At 46.7% G+C, this 19,840-nt stretch overlaps 1 protein-coding gene across 8 annotated transcripts in view; it reads right to left on the bottom strand.

Moving 5' to 3' along the window:
* Positions 1 to 766: 766 nt before the first annotated feature.
* osbpl8 (oxysterol binding protein-like 8) overlaps positions 767 to 19,840 on the bottom strand; it is a 102,328-nt gene continuing 83,254 nt past the window's right edge. For 7 of the 8 annotated variants that reach the window (XM_061251561.1, XM_061251565.1, XM_061251568.1 and 4 more), the window contains 18 exons: positions 19,573 to 19,674; positions 18,671 to 18,874; positions 17,951 to 18,035; positions 17,389 to 17,557; positions 16,287 to 16,512; positions 15,746 to 15,930; positions 14,694 to 14,775; positions 14,253 to 14,351; positions 13,640 to 13,736; positions 13,317 to 13,415; positions 12,560 to 12,657; positions 11,574 to 11,663; positions 9,081 to 9,217; positions 8,201 to 8,386; positions 6,372 to 6,525; positions 4,549 to 4,654; positions 3,171 to 3,276; positions 767 to 2,892 (listed from right to left, as the gene is read on the bottom strand). In XM_061251561.1, the coding sequence (XP_061107545.1) occupies positions 2,757 to 2,892; positions 3,171 to 3,276; positions 4,549 to 4,654; positions 6,372 to 6,525; positions 8,201 to 8,386; positions 9,081 to 9,217; positions 11,574 to 11,663; positions 12,560 to 12,657; positions 13,317 to 13,415; positions 13,640 to 13,736; positions 14,253 to 14,351; positions 14,694 to 14,775; positions 15,746 to 15,930; positions 16,287 to 16,512; positions 17,389 to 17,557; positions 17,951 to 18,035; positions 18,671 to 18,874; positions 19,573 to 19,674 (2,361 nt within the window). In that variant the 3' untranslated portion in view covers positions 767 to 2,756. The remainder of the gene's footprint in view (positions 2,893 to 3,170; positions 3,277 to 4,548; positions 4,655 to 6,371; positions 6,526 to 8,200; positions 8,387 to 9,080; positions 9,218 to 11,573; positions 11,664 to 12,559; positions 12,658 to 13,316; positions 13,416 to 13,639; positions 13,737 to 14,252; positions 14,352 to 14,693; positions 14,776 to 15,745; positions 15,931 to 16,286; positions 16,513 to 17,388; positions 17,558 to 17,950; positions 18,036 to 18,670; positions 18,875 to 19,572; positions 19,675 to 19,840) is intronic. The other variant, XM_061251564.1, reaches the window with a different exon arrangement.

Here is a 19,840-nt window from a genome sequence, read left to right on the forward strand (position 1 = left end):
ACCAATTTGACTCCACATCGCTGTACCTATAACGCATTTCTTACTCATGTGTGTGGTACAGGAAGCGGAATGACAACCGTCTTCTGCATAAGTAATTTCAGTCCAGGAGAATCATGTTTTTGAAGAAATGTACCATTTGCTTTTGGCAAACTGAACCCACAATCGGAGGATCCATACTTCAATTTTCCCTTTTCACCATGCTGATTATGGAAATAATAAATAATTACATTTCATTTCAGTGTGGCTGCCATTTGTAAGAAGAAACACTATCCATTGATCACAACTAAATACACCAAATAGGACTTTGAACATTTGATGTGCACACTAGACATAACCAAAATTTAAGGAATATCTGTAACTTTTGAGATACAGCTTAGGAGAGGCTCGACACTCTTGAATGTGAACACTTCAATTATTTTATATGTAAGTTGAATCTTCACTAGGTACAAAAGAGCAGAAGAAAAATATTAAATTTCTCTTTTACTACTGCTAGTACTGTTAGCCAATAACGATCAAATATGTTTTTGTCTCCTCATGATTTCTTTCTCCTTAATCAAATGAAGTTTCCATGATAGAGTTTAATCAAGAGTTCCGGATTCAAACCAATATGAAATTATGAAAACTGAATTCTGCACCTGTGCCTTACCAAAGAGAAAGGGGGATTTGGATAGGACAGTGGTCCCGATGATAACATAACTGAGTAGCCCCCATGTTCCCAGCTCATTTTATACCCTGTGCCTTGATCAAAACAAGCCACACAATCAAATATATTTCACTAGAATTTATTGAAAATTAATCTACAGACTCATTGTCTAAGTGTGCTTGACAAATACACTCCACCACATTGACATATTATTTGGCTACATGAAACATACGTGGCAAAAGTAATGTTAGAATGGATGAGTGACGTGGACGAGCCATTCAAATGACACAAACGGGATACGTTGTGATGATAACACAGACGCCAGCGTTTATTTGGTGATATGTTAAAAGCAACAGTGAACTTAGAAGTTTTTTTATCGTACAAACACAGATCGTGCGGAAAGACGAGGGTCCAACATTTAGGTGAAATGGATGGTCCCTCTTTACTATTGCAGTCAACAAAACATAATTTCAAATGATATATAAACGGGTTTTTAAAAACAAGGAGTGGATTCTAGGAGCATAATGTGCAACGTATAAAATGCAAATCAACATAAAACGACAGTGACAAACGGACAACGGGGGTTTTCCCCGCATTTCTGCTTTCTTGGACAAAGGACGACGACAGACTAGAATATAAAATAAAAAGAGGCCGTGGCGGCAGTAACTCAGCTCGAGAGGGAGACAGAGGACCAAGTATTTTTTCGGGAAGGGCACCACACAGACTCGGCGCAAATTCGCCGATCTTTACATAATCCGGATGACCCTTCCCCGCTAGTCGGGTTTTGTCACACAGGGCGATCCATGGATCAGGACGCCTGCTGAATCGGCTGGGAGCACGGAGAGGACCGGAAGCCAGAGCGACGTAGCGGGAGGCTCCAAGGCTGGGTATGGCACATCCGCTCCACGAAAGTGCGGTTAAGGAAAGCGACCTCCGCCGTGTCCCCCTTCGTCCGTCCGACCCGTCCGTCCAATTCCACACCCCACAAGGCACTGTTATACACTTTTTTGTGACCACATTCTAAGGTCTGGCTTTCCGTAATGAGCTAAGAGGTTCGAGACAAATGAGACACATTGAGGTCCACAGCCACTTAGGGAAAGTAAGAGGGTGACCGTTACAGAGAATTCTGTACAATTATTAAAATTATAACTCCTGGTACAGTACCACTCCGAAGGCTATTTACAGTTGGTGTGCTATTGTACCCATCTACAAATCATATTTGACAATTGTTTTTTAAAATAATTTCAGAGCATTGAACAACTGTAAGTAGCCACTACCATTAAAAATCAAAGATTCTTCTACTGACTTAGCAAGTGTCACTATTGACAGTAAACATTTAAAAGATATATTACCAGTAGTCTATATATTGTATATATTGACCAAACAGTAACAATCAATGACCTGCTCTTTTCATACTACAACTATGCTGAAATTAGGCATTGTTTTCCGAATCATTATTTTTATCCAAATTATATTCATACTTTCCGTTACAAAGTAAAAGCAGTTTCCCCATTGTATTTACACTTTCTTCACATTTACCTTCATAAAATAAATCAAGTCGTATCAAATCATAGAAAACACAAAATGCACTGGAGTGAGTCCATTTTCCACCGTTCCCACTGCCCTTCCTTCTGACTGTAGGTTTACTCCACGAAGGGCCACGTGAGCACAGTCCTCCAGCAGTGAAAAGAAGAAGACAAACGGAAGCAGGTTTTCATTAAAAGAGAGAGAGAGAGAGAGAGAGAGAGATGTCCTGTTTGTGCAGGGGTCCAACCAGTGTGCCCAGACGAGAACACTCAGAGAATCTGTTCTACGGTGACCGGTGTTTCCATCCGGTCCCGCACACCTGCAGTTTGAGGGTTCACCTGTCCGTGTCACGACGCCAAGCCTCCAAGTACTGGCAGTTAGCTACCGAAATGCATGTTTCGGACGCCGTTACAGCGTCAAAATGAAATGTTAATCGACCAGGACGTTTAAGTCTCGAGGGAGGGAATGTCTGCAATCCTGCAGAGTTTTTGAGTTTTTGAGTCTCTGTGAATCCGTGGGAGGGTAGAGGAGGAGTTGAGGTCCCAGGGCCACGTTAACGCACCCCTCCCCCCGGCCCTGCGGGGCCCTACTTGAAGAGGAAGTTGATGAGGATCTGGACGAAGACGAGGAGGGCGATGACGATGTAGTCCCGCTGCTGCAGGGCCCCTCCCTCCGATAGCGGCTGAGAAATGGCCGCCCGGCTACGCAGCACTGCGATGCTCCTGGAGGGGGGGGGGGGGGGGTCGGCATGGCAACAGCAGTCAGACATCTCACAGAGCCAAAGTGTTGTCTGCAGGCATGATCAGCGCCCCATTTGATTGACTTAGTTGAATGTGATGATGATGATCAGCACCCCATGTGATTGACTGGCTGTTTGATTTGGGCCAGCGTAACAAGCTGTGCATGATTGACTGTTTGACTATGGCAAGCATAATCAACCCTATGTGATTGGCTGTTTGATTTGGACAAGCATAAATCAGTCCCACAACAGGTTACTCACCTGTTGATCTCCTCCTGCGTTTGCTTGATGGACTCGATGGCACTCTGAAGCTCGCTGAGGTCCGTGCCCTTTTTCCTCACGCGGCTGCTGTGCTTGGTTTTATGTCCTGAGAAACGTACAATAGACACAGGGAGGAGTTCACACACACGCCCTTACACACACATGCTCTTATACACACACACAGTCTTACACACGCTCTTACACACATGTACACATTAAGCGCATATGCATCCACAGTCTTGGAAATTTAAAAAAGGCTAAATATGCATCATAGTATCTCACAATCTGTGAGAGATATATTTCATGGCTGCCGTCATAAGAATCAATGTCTCCCAGCCTTGTTTATGCGTTTTCTACAGTTTATGAAAAAAATGTTCCATTTACCTATCCATCCATCCATCCATCCATTATCTTAACCCGCTTATCCTGATCAGGGTCGCAGGGGGGCTGGAGCCTATCCCAGCATACATTGGGCGAAAGGCAGGAATACACCCTGGACAGGTCGCCAGTCTATCTCAGGGCACACACACCATTCACTCACACACTCATACCTACGGGCAATTTAGACTCTCCAATCAGCCTAACGTGCATGTCTTTGGACTGTGGGAGGAAACCGGAGTACCCGGAGGAAACCCACGCAGACACAGGGAGAACATGCAAACTCCGCACAGAGAGGCCCTGGCCGACGGGGATTCAAACCCAGGACCTCCTTGCTGTGAGGCGGCAGTGCTACCCACTGCACCATCCGTGCCGCCATCCATTTACCTATGAAGTTTAAAAAGATAATGCGGCAGTTTTGGCCTTCCTTAAGTTAGCCCACACTGGCTGTATGTGATAAGGTACGCGGAGTTAGCCTACGCTAGCTGTATGTGATGTAAGCAGAGTTAGCCTACGCTAGCTGTATGTGATGTAAGCGGAGTTAGCCTATGCTAGCTGTATGTGATGATGTAAGTGAAGTTAGCCTATGCTAGCTGTATGTGATGTAAGCAGAGTTAGCCTACGCTAGCTGTATGTGATGTAAGCAGAGTTAGCCTACGCTAGTTGTATGTGATGTAAGCGGAGTTAGCCTACACTAGCTGTATGTGATGATGTAAGCGGAGTTAGCCCACGCTAGCTGTATGTGATGATGTACGCGGAGTTAGCCTACGCTAGCTGTATGTGATGATGTACGCGGAGTTAGCCTACGCTAGCTGTATGTGATGATGTATGCGGAGTTAGCCTACGCTAGCTGTATGTGATGATGTACGCGGAGTTAGCCTACGCTAGCTGTATGTGATGATGTACGTGGAGTTAGCCTACGCTAGCTGTATGTGATAATGTAAGCGGAGTTAGCCTATGCTAGCTGTATGTGATGATGTAAACGGAGGAGGGGACGCACTCTCGCTGCCGGAGGAGTCGTGGCGGTCCAGTTCGGGGGAGGAGCAGCCGCTCTCTGGGCTCTGGGGTTTGTCGCTCTGCTTGTGCTTCCTCTTGGGCACGGTGACCTGGGAGAGAAACGCAGCCAATCACAGCACAGAATCACAACTCAGAACACGCTGTACATACATACTCACACTACTGGCACATCTCATACATACACACACATACAACTCAGAACATGCACATGAACACACACATGCATACACACAATACTGACAACTCATAACATACAGTCATATACACACACACACACACACACACACACACAATATTCTCAAAACATACATACACACCCTCTACTCATAACACACATGCGCACACATGCATACACACAACACTTCCACAACTCATGATACACATACTGTACATACATACACACACAACCGCATAAAATACAAACACAACCCATAACATATGTACATACACACACACACACACACCTTATACAAGCAGTGGTCGCGCTAGCCCATGGAATGCTGAGTCTTTGGAATGCAGGGTATTTCAAAGCACCGATTCACTTGCGTGATGATGAAAATGGCTTTTTGCCATAACTTGCCAACTCACAAAAATAACACAATAAATGTTCAGAACAGAACGATTTGTGGGAAAAAATAAGCTGCAAATAATGTTTTGCCATTCTGATCAAATCTACTTTTTGGCACACATGGCTCAGGCAGTAAGAGCAGTCGTCTCATTGGCTCAGGCAGTAAGAGCAGTCATCTCATTGGCTCAGGCAGTAAGAGCAGTCGTCTGGCAGTCGGAGGGGGTTGCCGGTTCGATCCCCCGCCCGGGCTGTGTCGAAGTGTCCCTGAGCAAGACACCTAACCCCCAAATGCTCCTGACGAGTTGGTCGGTGCCTTGCATGGCAGCTAATCGCCGTCGGTGTACGAGTGTGTGTATGAATGGGTGAATGAGAAGCATCAATTGTACAGCGCTTTGGATAAAGGTGCTATATAAATTCCAACCATTTACCATTTACAACCTAATAATATTTTTTTAAAACACTAGGAGTGATTTCTGTCAATGTATTCATTTTCGGCAAGCTACAGCGTGACATCTCCTTTTCAACTCGATCAATGAAGCACTCACTCTTTGAATCTCAGAATGCGACTCACAGTTGTGTAAATATTTTGATCAATAAATCAACCCAAATGTCAGACTGTGAAAGATGATTGGCTCAAAGAAACAGAAGTAATTATTTTGTTGTGGTTCAAGTCTGGGTCATCACCTGTTGCATTCTAAAAACAAAATGGAAATGCGTTGGAAAATCTTCATTAACAGAATCATTCTATTTTCTTCCTGTGCATTTTGGCTCAGAATCCCACGTTAACGCAACCACTGACACGCCCAGTCGCGACTGCAAACACACACACGCAACAGTGAACACACACACAATAATACAAATACCACACAAAAGTAGCTTGGAGTGGTGTAGCATGCTGCCGTGCCCAATCGGAGACAGAAGCCGCTGCACAAACCTCATAACAAAAAAAAAAAACAACAACACAAAACAAAAACAAAAAAACAAAAACACACAACTAACACAGCCTGGTGTTAACAAGCGACAACCCAAGGCGAACAAAGCAGCCTTTGCCAACGGAATAAAAAACGGTGACGCTCGTTGAATAACAGAAACGTGAAGGATAAGATGAGAAACGGCGTGTAAACGAACACACTGTGCAGCAACGCAAAAGCGGCCGGGCTGCGGGCGGGGCCGGTGGAGCGGTGAGACGGGACGGGGGAGAGGGGGATTCTGGGAGATTCCCTCGAGGGCCGACCTACCTGCCGTTTGCAATTGTCCCTCCGGGGACCCTGGTTACTGAGACTAATTACACTGCCAGAACGTACCATCGGGGTGCGGTGGCGGACCTGGGTCTGGATGCAGCCGTCCTTCTCGAACTGAACCATATCGTTCAGCGGGTCCCACGGGCGTGTGCTGGGGAGGGACAAACAGTGACCAATCAGAGCAGGGAATGCCAATTGAAAGTGGCCAATCCCAGGGTGGGGAGAGGCCTTCGAGACTCACAATCCACCAATCGAGCTGGTCAGATGGCGAAAGAAAAGCTGGCATTGGCATTGTTTTCACCTTAAAATCATCAAACAATACATATCCAGGATTGTAACCAGGTTAGATGAGCTACCACCAACTAACCACCAGATGCATTACCTCTGTTTTCAGCTGTTTTAGCCAATCAAGTAAAGGCTGGATAATAACCAAGTCCAGCACAACCTGTGGCTCTCTAGGTCCAGGGCATAGACCACTGCCCTAGGTAGCATTCAGAGTATACTGCCATTTCAATAATAAAATCTGGGTTTATCTGGCTTGCTGCAATCCCTTAAACATCCAGTAGGTGTCACTCTCTTGTAGAGCACGCGAGTGGAGCAGAATAGTCCAGTTTATCGTTCATCCCAGCATTGTTTTTAACAAGCCCCCACACTCCCTATAAATACCCACAGACTGTCTTTCACACCGGCTTTAATAACTTCACACTCATTTTAACGAGGTCGAAGTAAAATTCGCCCACGCAATTACACTCTCTTTTTCCGTCATTAAGTCTGTACTAAATCATCGCTCTCATTAATCAGATCTCGCTTTAGCCTCTCTGTCCCCCACGCCCATCTGTTAGCACGTTAGCCTTCAGCTTCCATCTGATTTCTGTGGGAGGGCACTGGTCAGATTCTATCTTTATCAGTTAGCAGACGATAACACTGTCATTAAAACCTAAATGTGTGTGTGTGTGTGTGTGTGTGTGTATACATGTTACGATCACCACTGCTAGCTTGGAATCTGTATGGCAAGCAACACTCACTGCCCAAGTATAACTTTGAGTTCATTGGCAGTAGGGTTTGAAGGAACTTTTCATTAATTTGACCATTTCAGAACTTCAACATCAGGCACATTTCATTCATTTATTTTCTTTTATCTTCATTTATTGCCTGTTTCCCGGTGCTATACTAGTCTGGAACACACTTACACAAACATCCACTGAAACACCTGATATATGCAGCCAGGAATTTCCTCTGTGAAATGCACCTGATTTCTGCTTTAACTGAGACAAAGCCCATCCCCCTTATGACCCAATGAGACACAGTCATGTGAATACCCCTCTGGCTTAAACCAGCCCTTTTAGAGTGATACTATGGGTTCATTCCAATCTCTTATTTTTTACTCCTCTTTCCTCACATCCTTTCCTCACTCCTTCCCATCATAGGACTGAAGGAAAGGACACAAGGATGGATGAATCGAGGAAACGTGTATTCGGCACATGGAACGCCCTTGTTCAGTCAAGAGTCAGTCTGAAGACACGTCGGTTACAGACACGGCAGGTGTGGAGAGGTGGATCCACAGAACCTAAAAAATACTTCTGCAAAGGATGCACTCGTGTTTCCTTGCTCAAGCAACCTTGGAGAGCCACCTCGCTCCTAGCATTTGAAGGGTTTGGAATGTCCTTAAAGATGGCGGACGATTTCCGGGGTCAAGCGAGGAACAAGGAGACACGCATAAAATAAGCAACCGAAATGAGCCCCTAAGCGGGCGGGCTAACAATTCACCCAGGGCCTCAGCCCGCAATGCCCTCCATCTCCAGCAGGTGTCTCCCTCCCTCACTCACTCTGCGTATCGGTAGTGCCACTCCCCACTGATGGGGTCCTGCTCGAACAGCCCCGGGGTCCAGTCCTCGCACTTAGCCTTCCGCTCGCGGGCGGACTTCCTCTGGGCCTCCTCCAGGATGAACTTCTCGTTGGTGGCCTCCGTCTGGTCCTTGTTGTTGATGGCCCGGGTAACGTGCTGCCACAGCCTGGGAACAGGGACACAGACAGGGGGGTCCTTCTGTCACAGTGCACAGCTTAGTCACCGGCTGACCACACCGACCCAGGACCAGAGGAGAAACTTCCAGGGGGCCTCCCCAGACCTGGGTCAAGTACGCAACTGCTCGACTGATCTTGCCTGGTGCGACTGAGCCAACCTAGAGAAATTAAGGGGGCCTTCTGTCAAAGTGTGAAACCTACCGGTATTCTGACCAGACCGACCACAGACCAGAGGTGGAAAGTCAAGGGGTCAGAAAGTAAAAGTCCTGCTAAATGTTTTGTCCACCCATGAACTTCCGGACCTGGATTCTCCATCTCTGCTATGGAATGACCATTTATTTCAGGAAAAAAAAAATACTGCAAATTTACTGAGCAAAAAGCAGGGAAGACTAAATCAAATTTCTTTCGTTCTTTCGATTTCCTTTTGGGCAATGTTATAAGTATAGTTGTGTAAGACAAGCTATTTATCTAATCATACCATCTTTTGTTACAATACAAATTATTGTTTGTTACATTTTGGGGACAATTCAGTTATATAATACAATAATACTATGTATCATATAATGAGCAGTATTCTTCAGTATAATGTAATACCGCTCAGTATAAACAACGCGCCGTTTACAGTGAGCTTAGCGGGTGAAGACGGCCTTCCCCTCCCAGTCATACGGGACCTCCAGGACTCACTTTTCGGACTCGAAGTCACCCTGCTCCTCTGGGGGGACGGTGCACCGGGTCAGGCGGCTCTGCCTCAGCTCCGGCGTGGGGTCCCAGAACGTCTCCACCACGCCCGTCTTCTTATCGTTGATGAAGATCTCGCTGTCCTGAGAAGGGGAAGGTGGAGTTTGTTGTTCGTTCAGACCTCCCCAGACTACCTCACGTCCTTTATACCAGGGGGTCGCCAACCCTGTTGCTGGATCCCCTACAGCTTATCACTTCAACCCCAATTTGGCATACCTTGTTCTACTAGTTAACAGCTCCATAATCTCCAGGAACAGGGTTAGCCAGCCTTGAATGAGGTGTCATTGTTAGGGTCGGAGTGAAAACCTACAGGAGAGTAGATCTCCAGGAACAGGGTTGGGTAGCCCTGCTCTAGCTATTGAATGAGGTGTGCTTTGTTAGGGTTGGTGTGAAAATATACAGGGCAGTAGATTTCCACTGAAAAACATTTGTGATGGCTTGATTGCAGCCTGAGATCTCGCCAGCACGTAAGCCGGTCTCTGGATTGGTTCTTTGCGAAACAGAACAGGCAGGACAAATTACCCCCCTCCTATAGAGTGGAGCAGTGGAATACTGATGAGGCGACGTGGTTATTGGAGTGGTGTGCAATAACTCTGGCTCCCTCTGTGAAACTCCATTTTAGTGAAGGTCCATTTTTCAGAACACCAGGTAACACCACAAAAAAAAACCTGGGACAACATCTGCTACCGGCCTTACTCCGGAGTCCGTGATAAATGGAGAATAAAATGTGTTCCTTTCACTCCCTTTGACCTTTAAGGACTGATACCTTTTTTCATGTCAAAATCAAAGAGTTTTTATGATTAAAGTTTACAGTATTTCCCAGAGTGAAGCTAAAAACCCAAAACCCATTATGTAGAACAGGGATGGTCAACTCTGGTCCCAGAGTGCCAGAGATGGTCCTGGTTTTGGGCTCATCCAAACATCTAACGACATAATTGGATTCCTTTTAATTAGTTGTAATTAATCAGGTTTAATGAAAGCAGGAAACCATTTGCTGGAGGCGCTCAGCGTTTCACCATTCAGAATACTCAGCCTCAGACCTTTAATCATCCATTGATCTCGTAATCGAGCTCAGGTGGAACAAAAACAATATCATCACTTGCTCTCCGGGACCAGGGATGCCTACCCCTGATGTAGGGGGAGAATTTGGACTCAATTTGAACCATTTACAAACACGCATATTCACATGCGATTGGAAATAATCTCTCAGTATTGGAGCAATCCTCAGTTAAGCAGTCGTCTTGGCGATAATGTACTCAAATGCCTTTCTTAATATTTAAAATAGGCCAAGTCCAAAGGTATCTCCAAGCATTGCCTATATCAATGAGGTCAGTAAATATGTAATAAATATGTGAGGTATGTAATAAATCCTGGCTTCTGTCTTGGTGCTACTGGCTCAGTGGAAGCAAGAGCAAACCAGCCATGTATGCTATATGCTGTAATTATCACACTTATGCATAATTATTTTACTATTCTTAGTGTTCTCGTTAGCAAAACTGTGATATTGCCAGTTTAGTTGATTAAGAAGGTCTTGGGTTTGAGCCCCACCCGGGCCTTTCTGTGTAGAGTTTGCATGTTATCCCTGTGTCTGTGTGGAGTTTGCATGTTATCCCCGTGTCTGTGTCGAATTTGCATGTTCTTCCCGTGTCTGTGTAGAGTTTGCATGTTCTTCCCATGTCTGTGTGGAGTGTTGCATGTTCTCCCCATGTCTGTGTGGAGTTTGCATGTTCTCCCCGTGTCTGTGTGGAGTTTGCATGTTCTCCCCGTGTCTGTGTGGAGTTTGCATGTTCTTCCCATGTCTGTGTGGAGTTTGCATGTTCTCCCCGTGTCTGTATGGAGTTTGCATGTTCTCCCTGTTTTTGTGTGGAGTGTTGCATGTTCTCCCCGTGTCTGTATGGAGTTTGCATGTTCTCCCTGTTTTTGTGTGGTGTTGCATGTTCTCCCCGTGTCTGTGTGGAGTTTGCATGTTCTCCCTGTGTCCATGTGGGTTTCTTCCGGGTACTCCGGTTTCCTCCCACAGTCCAAAGACATGCAGGGTAGGGACTACAGAAAATGAGCTCATTAGCTAACTCTTGCACATTTATATTGATATTGACTTCCCTCTAGGTTTTTCAGCTCACTTCTCCCTGATTACGATTTGTACGTTGCTCTGGATAAGAGCGTCTGCCAATAACTGCAATGTAATGTAATGTAATGCAATGAGAGCCAGTCTGGCTTATTTCAAACAATATGCCTGATATCCATTTTGTTGGCCATTAAAGCCAGAAACCAGCTGGAGGGCTCTTCATGCTACTGTACCGTGAGGCGTTAAGCACAAAATGGATCTCGAACAGTTCACATACGTAAGTTTTCGACGTGGAGACTGATGAAAGGTATGACAGATTTGATTAGTTTGGTCTTTGGCAGGAGTGCCTTGCAGAACAGAGATCCAACACTCACCCAGTGGCCTTCCAGTGTGGCCAGAACCTCTTTCCCCAGCTTGATCTTCCCCAAGATTTGATTGACACTGTCATCGCTGCCTAAGAATGGCTGCAGAAAGAAACAGGGGGAGGTCAGGCTCAGAGCGACAGTAATATAAGGCTGGAAAAGCATCCGAGTTCACTTCACTTCGTCTAGTCCTGTAAACTTGTGGAGTCTCATCATATTTTCAAGGTCCTTTTAGCGCACAAGGAATAGACCTTGAAAATAAAGTAGGTTGACATTTCTGGTTCTCTCCTTAACACAAAAAGAGCTTCCATTTAATCTACCTTGGCAGTCTCTAACATGGCAGCCAAGAAGAATTGTTTTATGAGGTCACAAATTTCAGATGTGCTTTTGAACAACTTCCAAAATACAGCATATTGAGAATGTAGTATCCTGCTTGTTTCAGATATCATCAATACAGAAGAAGTAGAGACCACCAACAGTCATGATATGCACTACACTGGTGTGGGTGCAGGTTTTACAAAGACACCTGATTCTACTTATCCACGTCTTGACTGAAGACCATGAACAGTTAATCAGTTCAATCAGGCGTTGAAGTGCTGGGCAAAAGCGGAAACCTGCACACAAGCTCGGATAAGACCAGACAGCCCCGCCCTACACGCACGGCTAACGTTCTCACAGCGTTGCCCTCGCGTTCTGCTAGCGTTGTGCAGACGCCCCGCCCTACATGCACGGCTAACGTTCTCACAGCTTTGCCCTCGCATTGCGTTAGCGTTGCGCAGACGCCCCGCCCTACACGCACAGCTAACCTTCTCACAGCGTTGCCCTCGCATTGCGTTAGCGTTGCGCAGACGCCCCGCCCTACACGCACAGCTAACCTTCTCACAGCGTTGCCCTCGTGTTGCGTTTGCGTTGTGCAGACGCCCCGCCCTACACGCACGGCTAACGTTCTCACAGCGTTGCCCTCGCGTTGCGTTAGCGTTCTTAGGCTGCAGACGCACCTTCAGTTTGAACTCCAGCTGGGCGCTGTAGCCCGTCTTCTCGCACGCGATGGTGATCTGTCCCGCCAGCTCCAGGGTCATGGTGCCGTACAGGATCCCTGCGAGGGGAACAAGCCCAAAACCAACGGAGGTGTGATAAATGGTAAATGTCTGCATTGCAAATGTCTTACAATTGATGCTTCTCATTCACACATTCATCCACACACTCACACACCAACGGCGATTGGCTGCCATGCAAGGCACCACCCAGCTCGTCAGGAGCATTTCTTGATGTCACTCATCACTGCGTACAGTATTCTGGGAAAAAACTTTACATGAAATTTATTGAGTAGATGATTTTTTCCAAAGCAACGTATAATACGTGCATGCCAAATGTCATTAGAACTGCAGAACAGGTTGGACAATGTAAGATTTACATAAAGTATGAGTTGTCTCCAGTCGCACACATCAAGTCTAACAGACATGGTAAGTAGGCCAAGCCAGTAAGAATGGCATGTACAAACTATATATAGATAAGCTAAGCAACTACTGCACCAAGATAAATACAAATGCAAATATAAAAGTCCTAGATTAAAATACAAAGTAGAACAAGAGGGCTAGAAGATTAAGACGGGTGGTACACGAATGAAACACACAGCACTCACAAACTGCCTAAATCTTTCCCTATTCCCCAAGCTCTACACCTTTCAAAACTCATGTGAAAAGGTCACAAAATAAGGCTGGGAAGTTTATCCAACCAGACTGACTATAGGCCTACCTTTACAGTGAGCATATGGCATGTTCATGACATAGTCCTCTCCTCTGTTTAGGAATGTTAGTCGAGCTTCTCCGTCCAGTATGGCCGACAACGAGTTTCCTGTAGGACAGAAGGCAGGAACGTCGAGTCAACGTTCAGGAGGGACATCGGCCACTAATCAGTGCCGATGTAGTCGATCGGACAGTGCAGTTACATTATTCAGATGTATTACTGTACACCTCAGTAACGGATGCCATTGTGATTTATACTCAACGGAGGGAGGAGGAAATGAACTCCGCTCCAGGAGGGAGTGTGGTGTCTAAGGAGTTGTCTCGCTCGCTCACCATAAAACTTTGACTTGGCCAGGATGCTGCCGCTGAGGCAGAAGCCGTCTTTTCTGTTGCTCACGTAGAAGGCTGACACTGGAGGATGATGGGATACCTGGTGTGGAAAGAATGCACTGCTTCTGAGGCAAGAAGGATGACCATAAATGTTACACACAAAAGGCCTCTTCACGCACTGAACCCTAGTTTTTTTTGGAATGTTTTATCAAAATTCTCAGTCTTTGTTCTAGAACAGGGGTGTCGAACTCCAGTCCTGGAGGGCCACAGTGTCTGCTAGTATTTGTGGTTTCCTTTCAATCAGCAGCCAATTAAGGCCTTGAGAACAAGGTCTGTGGACTCTTTAGCCAATGAAAGACCAGCAGACACCGCGGCCCTCCAGGACTGGAGTTTGACACCCTTGCTCTAGAACACCATAGCTTCAAATGACTGTAGTGATTATGACATCAGCAACAGACTGTTCAGACAATAACATTCTAATCATATATTTCTGCTCTTACACCTGAAATAGCCATGCAGTGCAACATCGCCTCTCAAGGCACTAAGGCGTAGGTTTTTGCCAAAGACAGAGAGCGAACTGAACTGAATTCCACCCTTGCGGGCAGTGCCAGGGTACCTGTTCGGAGATGTAGAAGGTCTTGCTGCTGGTCTTGCTGTGCAGCCACATGCAGCGGAAGGTCTCTCCGATGATGGGGTTGTATGGCTTCTTTAGACCCTGGATTGGGGCGGGGGAGAGGACACGTCACTGCCAATCAGCAGGAGCGGAGAGGTCGGTGCAGGGTGACGCCTGTAGCGGGTGTAGCTCGGCTAGTTCTCCAGTGAAGCACAGGGAGGTGCAGTAAACCAGGGCTTTGTAGTAGATTACCATGACGACTCCCTCAAACTCTAACCACACAGCGTCTATCGAGGTTGCCCTTGGCTAGGGCCGACTTCGTCTTTAGCTGACTGGTACCGGGTCTGTCACTGGAGTCGAGCGAGAGACCCGGGTTCAAGTCTCACCTCAGAAGAATCTCTAACTCGTGACATTAGCATGAAGGGCAGGGAGCTCTGTCCTTACCTTTGGCTTTTTGTAAAATCCAGACAGGTACCACTTCACCACCTTCTTCATCCGGTTGTAGGGGTTCTCCTCTACTGCAGCCCTGCACAGAGAGACCAAGGTCACAGTTTAGACCAGAGACCAAGACAACAGTTTAGACCAGAGACCAAGACAACAGTTTAGACCAGAGACCAAGACTACAGTTGAGACCACAGACCAAGATCACAATTTAGACCAGAGATTAAGATCACAATTTAGACCAGAGACCAAGACTACACTTTAGACCAGAGAATGAGACGTGCGTTCTAGCAGCGGTCCTAATTCAGTAAACCAGGGAAAGGGAAAGTGTGCGTGAAATCTGTTCTGCCCTGTACCACCAACCACAATTATACTGCCTGAGAAGACACTCTCCACTCTGCCTGTGTTTTTAGGTCTTATTGTAGCAACCACTACAGATATCAACTCGTCTTGAGGCATGCATTTGTGTAGTGAGGCTCAAAACACCAGTTTCAAACCCCCTTGTCACCACCTAAAGCTACAAATGTTCTGAATCCTACTGGAGTTTACTGATGATTAACAGGGCCACACAGACAGTGAAGCCAGGATTACATACATCCACAGCCCATCTGATTGCACAGCTTACAGCAGGCAGATTTTCTTTCTAGTTTAAATAATGAAGTGGCAGCAACACTGAATAGGGGAGAGCGAGGTCTGTTGTGACACAGGGTCCATTGTCACACAATGTTTTTTTGCCTGATCAAAAACAAACTTAGCCTGCTATAAATCACATTGCACACCCTCATACATGTCCTCTTTCAACAGATTTCAGCTGACTAGTTTCATGTCAATTTTGTGCTCAGAAAACATTGGGTAACAATCGACCCGTGTCAAAACAGACCCCGCTCTCCCCTATGCACATTTTTCATTAGTCACCATTCACTGGATCACAGAGAAGTTCCATACTGTATATTAGTACTGTATATTAGTGCTGTACATCAGCTAGAGGCTCCCGTAGTCACTGATCTTTGAGCTTCCCCACTGCACAGTATAACCCGTATGACTGATTCACTCACTCGGACAGGAAGTCGGCGTGGTAGTAGTAGTCGGACAGCTTGTCAAGGAAGGAGCGGGGCTCCAAGATGAAGGTGGGCAGGACCACTTTGGACAGGTCCATTCCGGGCCTCACCTGCTTCAGCAGGGTCCAGATCAGAGACTTATTCTCCTCTGAGACTGTCTCTGTCTGAGAGGCCTCCCCCGCCTGGAACACACACAAACACAAACACACACGAGAGAGCAAGACGCTCACGTTACAAATGATACTCGACTGGCGTATTCTTACATTTAGTTAAGGTGTAGTCTGAGGACACATCTCCATCTTGAAGTTGTAGCTCTTTATCTCTTGCAATCATGCCACACTTCTAGCTTATAACTTTACTAACTTAGCCAATATTAACCGTGTGACCTAGACTTGATGTTCATTGTTATGGATGACTGACACTTTATGGCAATGGTGCCTTATCGGACCTATGCTCTGTAGGTAGCACGATGCTCGGGTAAAAAGCATCAGCCAAATAAAATGCGGTGTTCAGACGCGATCTCCAGTCCCCCCCGCACCTCCCCCAGCTCCTCCTGGGACTGCTCCAGGTAGGGCGTCTCGTGCAGCGTCTCGTTGGGGTCGATGTCGGCGTACGAGTCGTCCTGGCGCTCCGACGTGTCGCTGTCGCTCTCCTCGCTCTTATCCGGACCGTCGTTGTCCGACTCCTCGTGCTCTGGCTCGTTCTCCCGGTCCGACTTGTCCGAGTACAGGTCCGGCTCCTTAAAATGGTCGCCGTCGACAAACCTTTAACGGGGAGAAGGGGGGAGGGGGTGGTACTAAATCAGACCTCAAAGCAGACCTCACGTGCGTTCAAGACGGCGAATGTTAGCGGCAAACAGTTACTTTTTATTGTTTTTTATTTTACCTTTATTTTACCAGGAAATAGCCCCATTGAGATTTACATCTCTTTTACAAGGGGGTCCTGGCCAAAATGGCTCAAAATATAACAAATAACACAGATTGTGCATTATACACAGCAAGACATGGAAAAACATAGACAATATACAAACAATATTGTTTTACTATTGAGCAGATAAGCAGCACCAATGGATATTATCACTAAGCTGCATCAAAAATATGAAGAGGCAAGGATGCCTCTGATAAATGCCTGCACTTGAAAGCAGAATAACAAAACAATGGACTGTAATTGACCATCGCGGTTGTCAATCTGAAATTACAGAAGGCATCTTCTGAGTGCACCAATCTCAGGCAGCAATCGTTTGGCAATAATAAAGCAGCTAATGTACAATTAGGAGCTAATTATGAGGTATTTGTCATTGGAGAACAATAAAACGGTGCTACTCTGGAGAATTATGGACAAAGGGGAAAATGGATGCCCAACCAACGGCAATATCGAGACAGTAAAACAATAACTGGTACATTGTGTACTGATGGATTTTAATTATTTTGCACATCGTGAAGCGTCCCTTGAGATCACAGACCTTTTAGATTCCACTACTGAAAGCAAGGTTTGCTTATTTTTACAGTAATCTAGGATTCCTGCCTCAACACTTTTTGCTGGTGACGGGTCAGAGGTGAGAGGTGAAAGGTTAAAAGTGACAATTGAAAGGAGACAGATCAGAGGTGAGAGGTGACAGGTCAGAGGTTGGGCGTGCTCACTGGAAGCCTTCAGGGCCCTGCAGGTTGTTGGCACGCAGAAGGCTGTAGAAGTTGACTTGGGAGTGTGGCTCCGTCACGCCAAGCTCCTCCTTCCCCTCCCGGATCATGGTGCGCTTCAGCAGACCGGAGCACTTCAGGGCCAACTCCAATGCATCCATCCAACACCGCCCTAGAGCATATACCACCTTAGTACTACACCTAATACACCACACACTGCTCCAACGCATCCATCTACACCGCCCTAGAGAATATATCACCTTAATGCTACACCTAATACACCACACACTGCTCCAACGCATCCATCCAACACCGCCCTAGAGAATATATCACCTTAATGCTACACCTAATACACCACACACTGCTCCAACGCATCCATCCAACACCGCCCTAGAGAATATATCACCTTAATGCTACACCTAATACAGTTTACACACTCACACACACCTCATTCATCCATTCAACACCACCCTGGAGATTATACACCACCTTACTGCTACACCCTAACAAATACACACACACACACACACACACACACACACACACACACACACAGGTCTCTTACCGTCGGACTCGGAGGTAGCGCGGAAGATGAGGTGGCTGCTGGGTAATGGCTGTGTGATAGAGCCCACTGCCTCGCCCTTGGGACCCTGCAACAGAGAGAGAGAGGGCGAGAGAGAGAGAGAGAGAGAGAGAGAGAGAGAGAGAGAGAGAGAGAGAGAGAGAGAGAGAGAGAGAGAGAGATTGCCTTACGCTACACGCAAATACACACACCCTGGGATACCATTGGGATTGCTGGTCAGAGTGACATCAGCCGTTGGGCCGCATAGGGATGGAGGCGCCGGGGGGGCCTAAATATTGCCTTGGTCCGCAATGGCCATGCATGGGTGCTTTAGTTCTGGCCCACCTATTTATATGCAGGCCCAAGCCCAACTGTATGAGTATTTCTGCCTCTGCTGCTTGAGCCATTCGCCTGTCCTCAAATGCCTTTCCTCGTGTTGTGCACTCAATACTAATCCATTCTGCTTCCTCCCACAGCAACTGTGGCCACCTCATTCATATTGTATGACCTGAATCAAAGTGCTTGTGGGAAACAAAGATATATGATACAATTCAACTCCTTCTGAGTAGCCAACATATACATGCAACAATTTTGGGGCATTTGTAATGAAACTGGGTGAAAACATCGGTGTCAAGGTTTCATTGCTTAAAACCAGCACGAGAGGTAGTGTGGTTTCTCTTCCAGAGGCAACTGGTTGGTCTCCCTGCCCTGAGGCAGCCTCACCTTGACGGCCCAGATGGACTGCTCCAGAGGGTGGAAGAGCTTGAAGCAGAAGCCGTCCTTCTTGGAGGGCCTCTCGATGAGCTCACAGGCGTTGAGCAGCACCGTGCCCACCCACTGCCCGTTCTTGTGCGTCTTGTAGATGAGCAGCACGCCTGGCTTCAGCACGCACCACAGCTTGGTCCAGCTCTTCAGCGTTCCCCGGATCTGAGACGGAGTCCACAACACCGCCGTCAAACAACGCAGGCCTGGGCCGGTAACAGACCTTACTCCAACACCGAGACTAATGGATGTGTTCAATCAGCATAAGCCCTGAGTGATTAACAAGTAAACATCTTAGGCCAGGTGCTGGAGAGCTGCAAGCTCTGTTGGTTTTTGTTTCCCCCATGAAACCAGCACGAGTAACCAGGTGAGGTGAATTAACAGTTAATAGCAGAGTAACAGTGAAAACTAGCAGAGCCTGGAGCTCCCCAGGACCCAGGGTGCAGACTCCTGTCTTGGGCCTACAGCCCTCACAGACATGCAGAGTAGAAATAAATTCTTAATAAATGTAAATAAATTCAGTGTTTAGCACTATATTCAAATTAGTTTTCATTACAATCATTACAGCTTTTCTCTGCCTGGGGCACTAAAAAACCAAGACTGTTGCTAAATGTGAAAGGGTATCCAACTTAAATGTAATGTACTGGAAGTATCAGTCGTTTATAGATTTCACCGGTGTTTCAGGGGTTAAAGGTCACTGCGGGAGGCTCAGAGGGATCGTGGTGAAGACTGAATAACGGTCCAGACCCTTGCTAACCCGTGCCAGGTTACCACTGTGGCAGGCGTCAGGGGCTTGTGATTGGCCAGGATCTATTCCATTCATAGCCGGCCTATCGCCACACGGACGCAGTGTGACCTCTGACCTTGAGCCAGTCGGCCATGACGATGACGGAGGGGTCGGTGATGGTGCTGAGCAGCTCCTTCGTGGCCCTCTTTTTCTCCTCCCTGTAGTTCTTCTTCTGGACCTGCGAGGAGCACGTACAATCGCTTATAATTAATAATAACCAGTTATTTAGCTGATGGTTTTATACAAATAGTGTTATCCTTACAGTTGATTTGATTAAGCAGGAGACAATCCCCCCTGGAGCAATGCAGGGTTAAGGGCCTTGCTCAATTGCCCAACGGCCATGT

The sequence above is a fragment of the Conger conger genome, chromosome 8 (assembly GCF_963514075.1).
Source record: "Conger conger chromosome 8, fConCon1.1, whole genome shotgun sequence".
NCBI classification, from domain to species: Eukaryota; Metazoa; Chordata; class Actinopteri; order Anguilliformes; family Congridae; genus Conger; species Conger conger.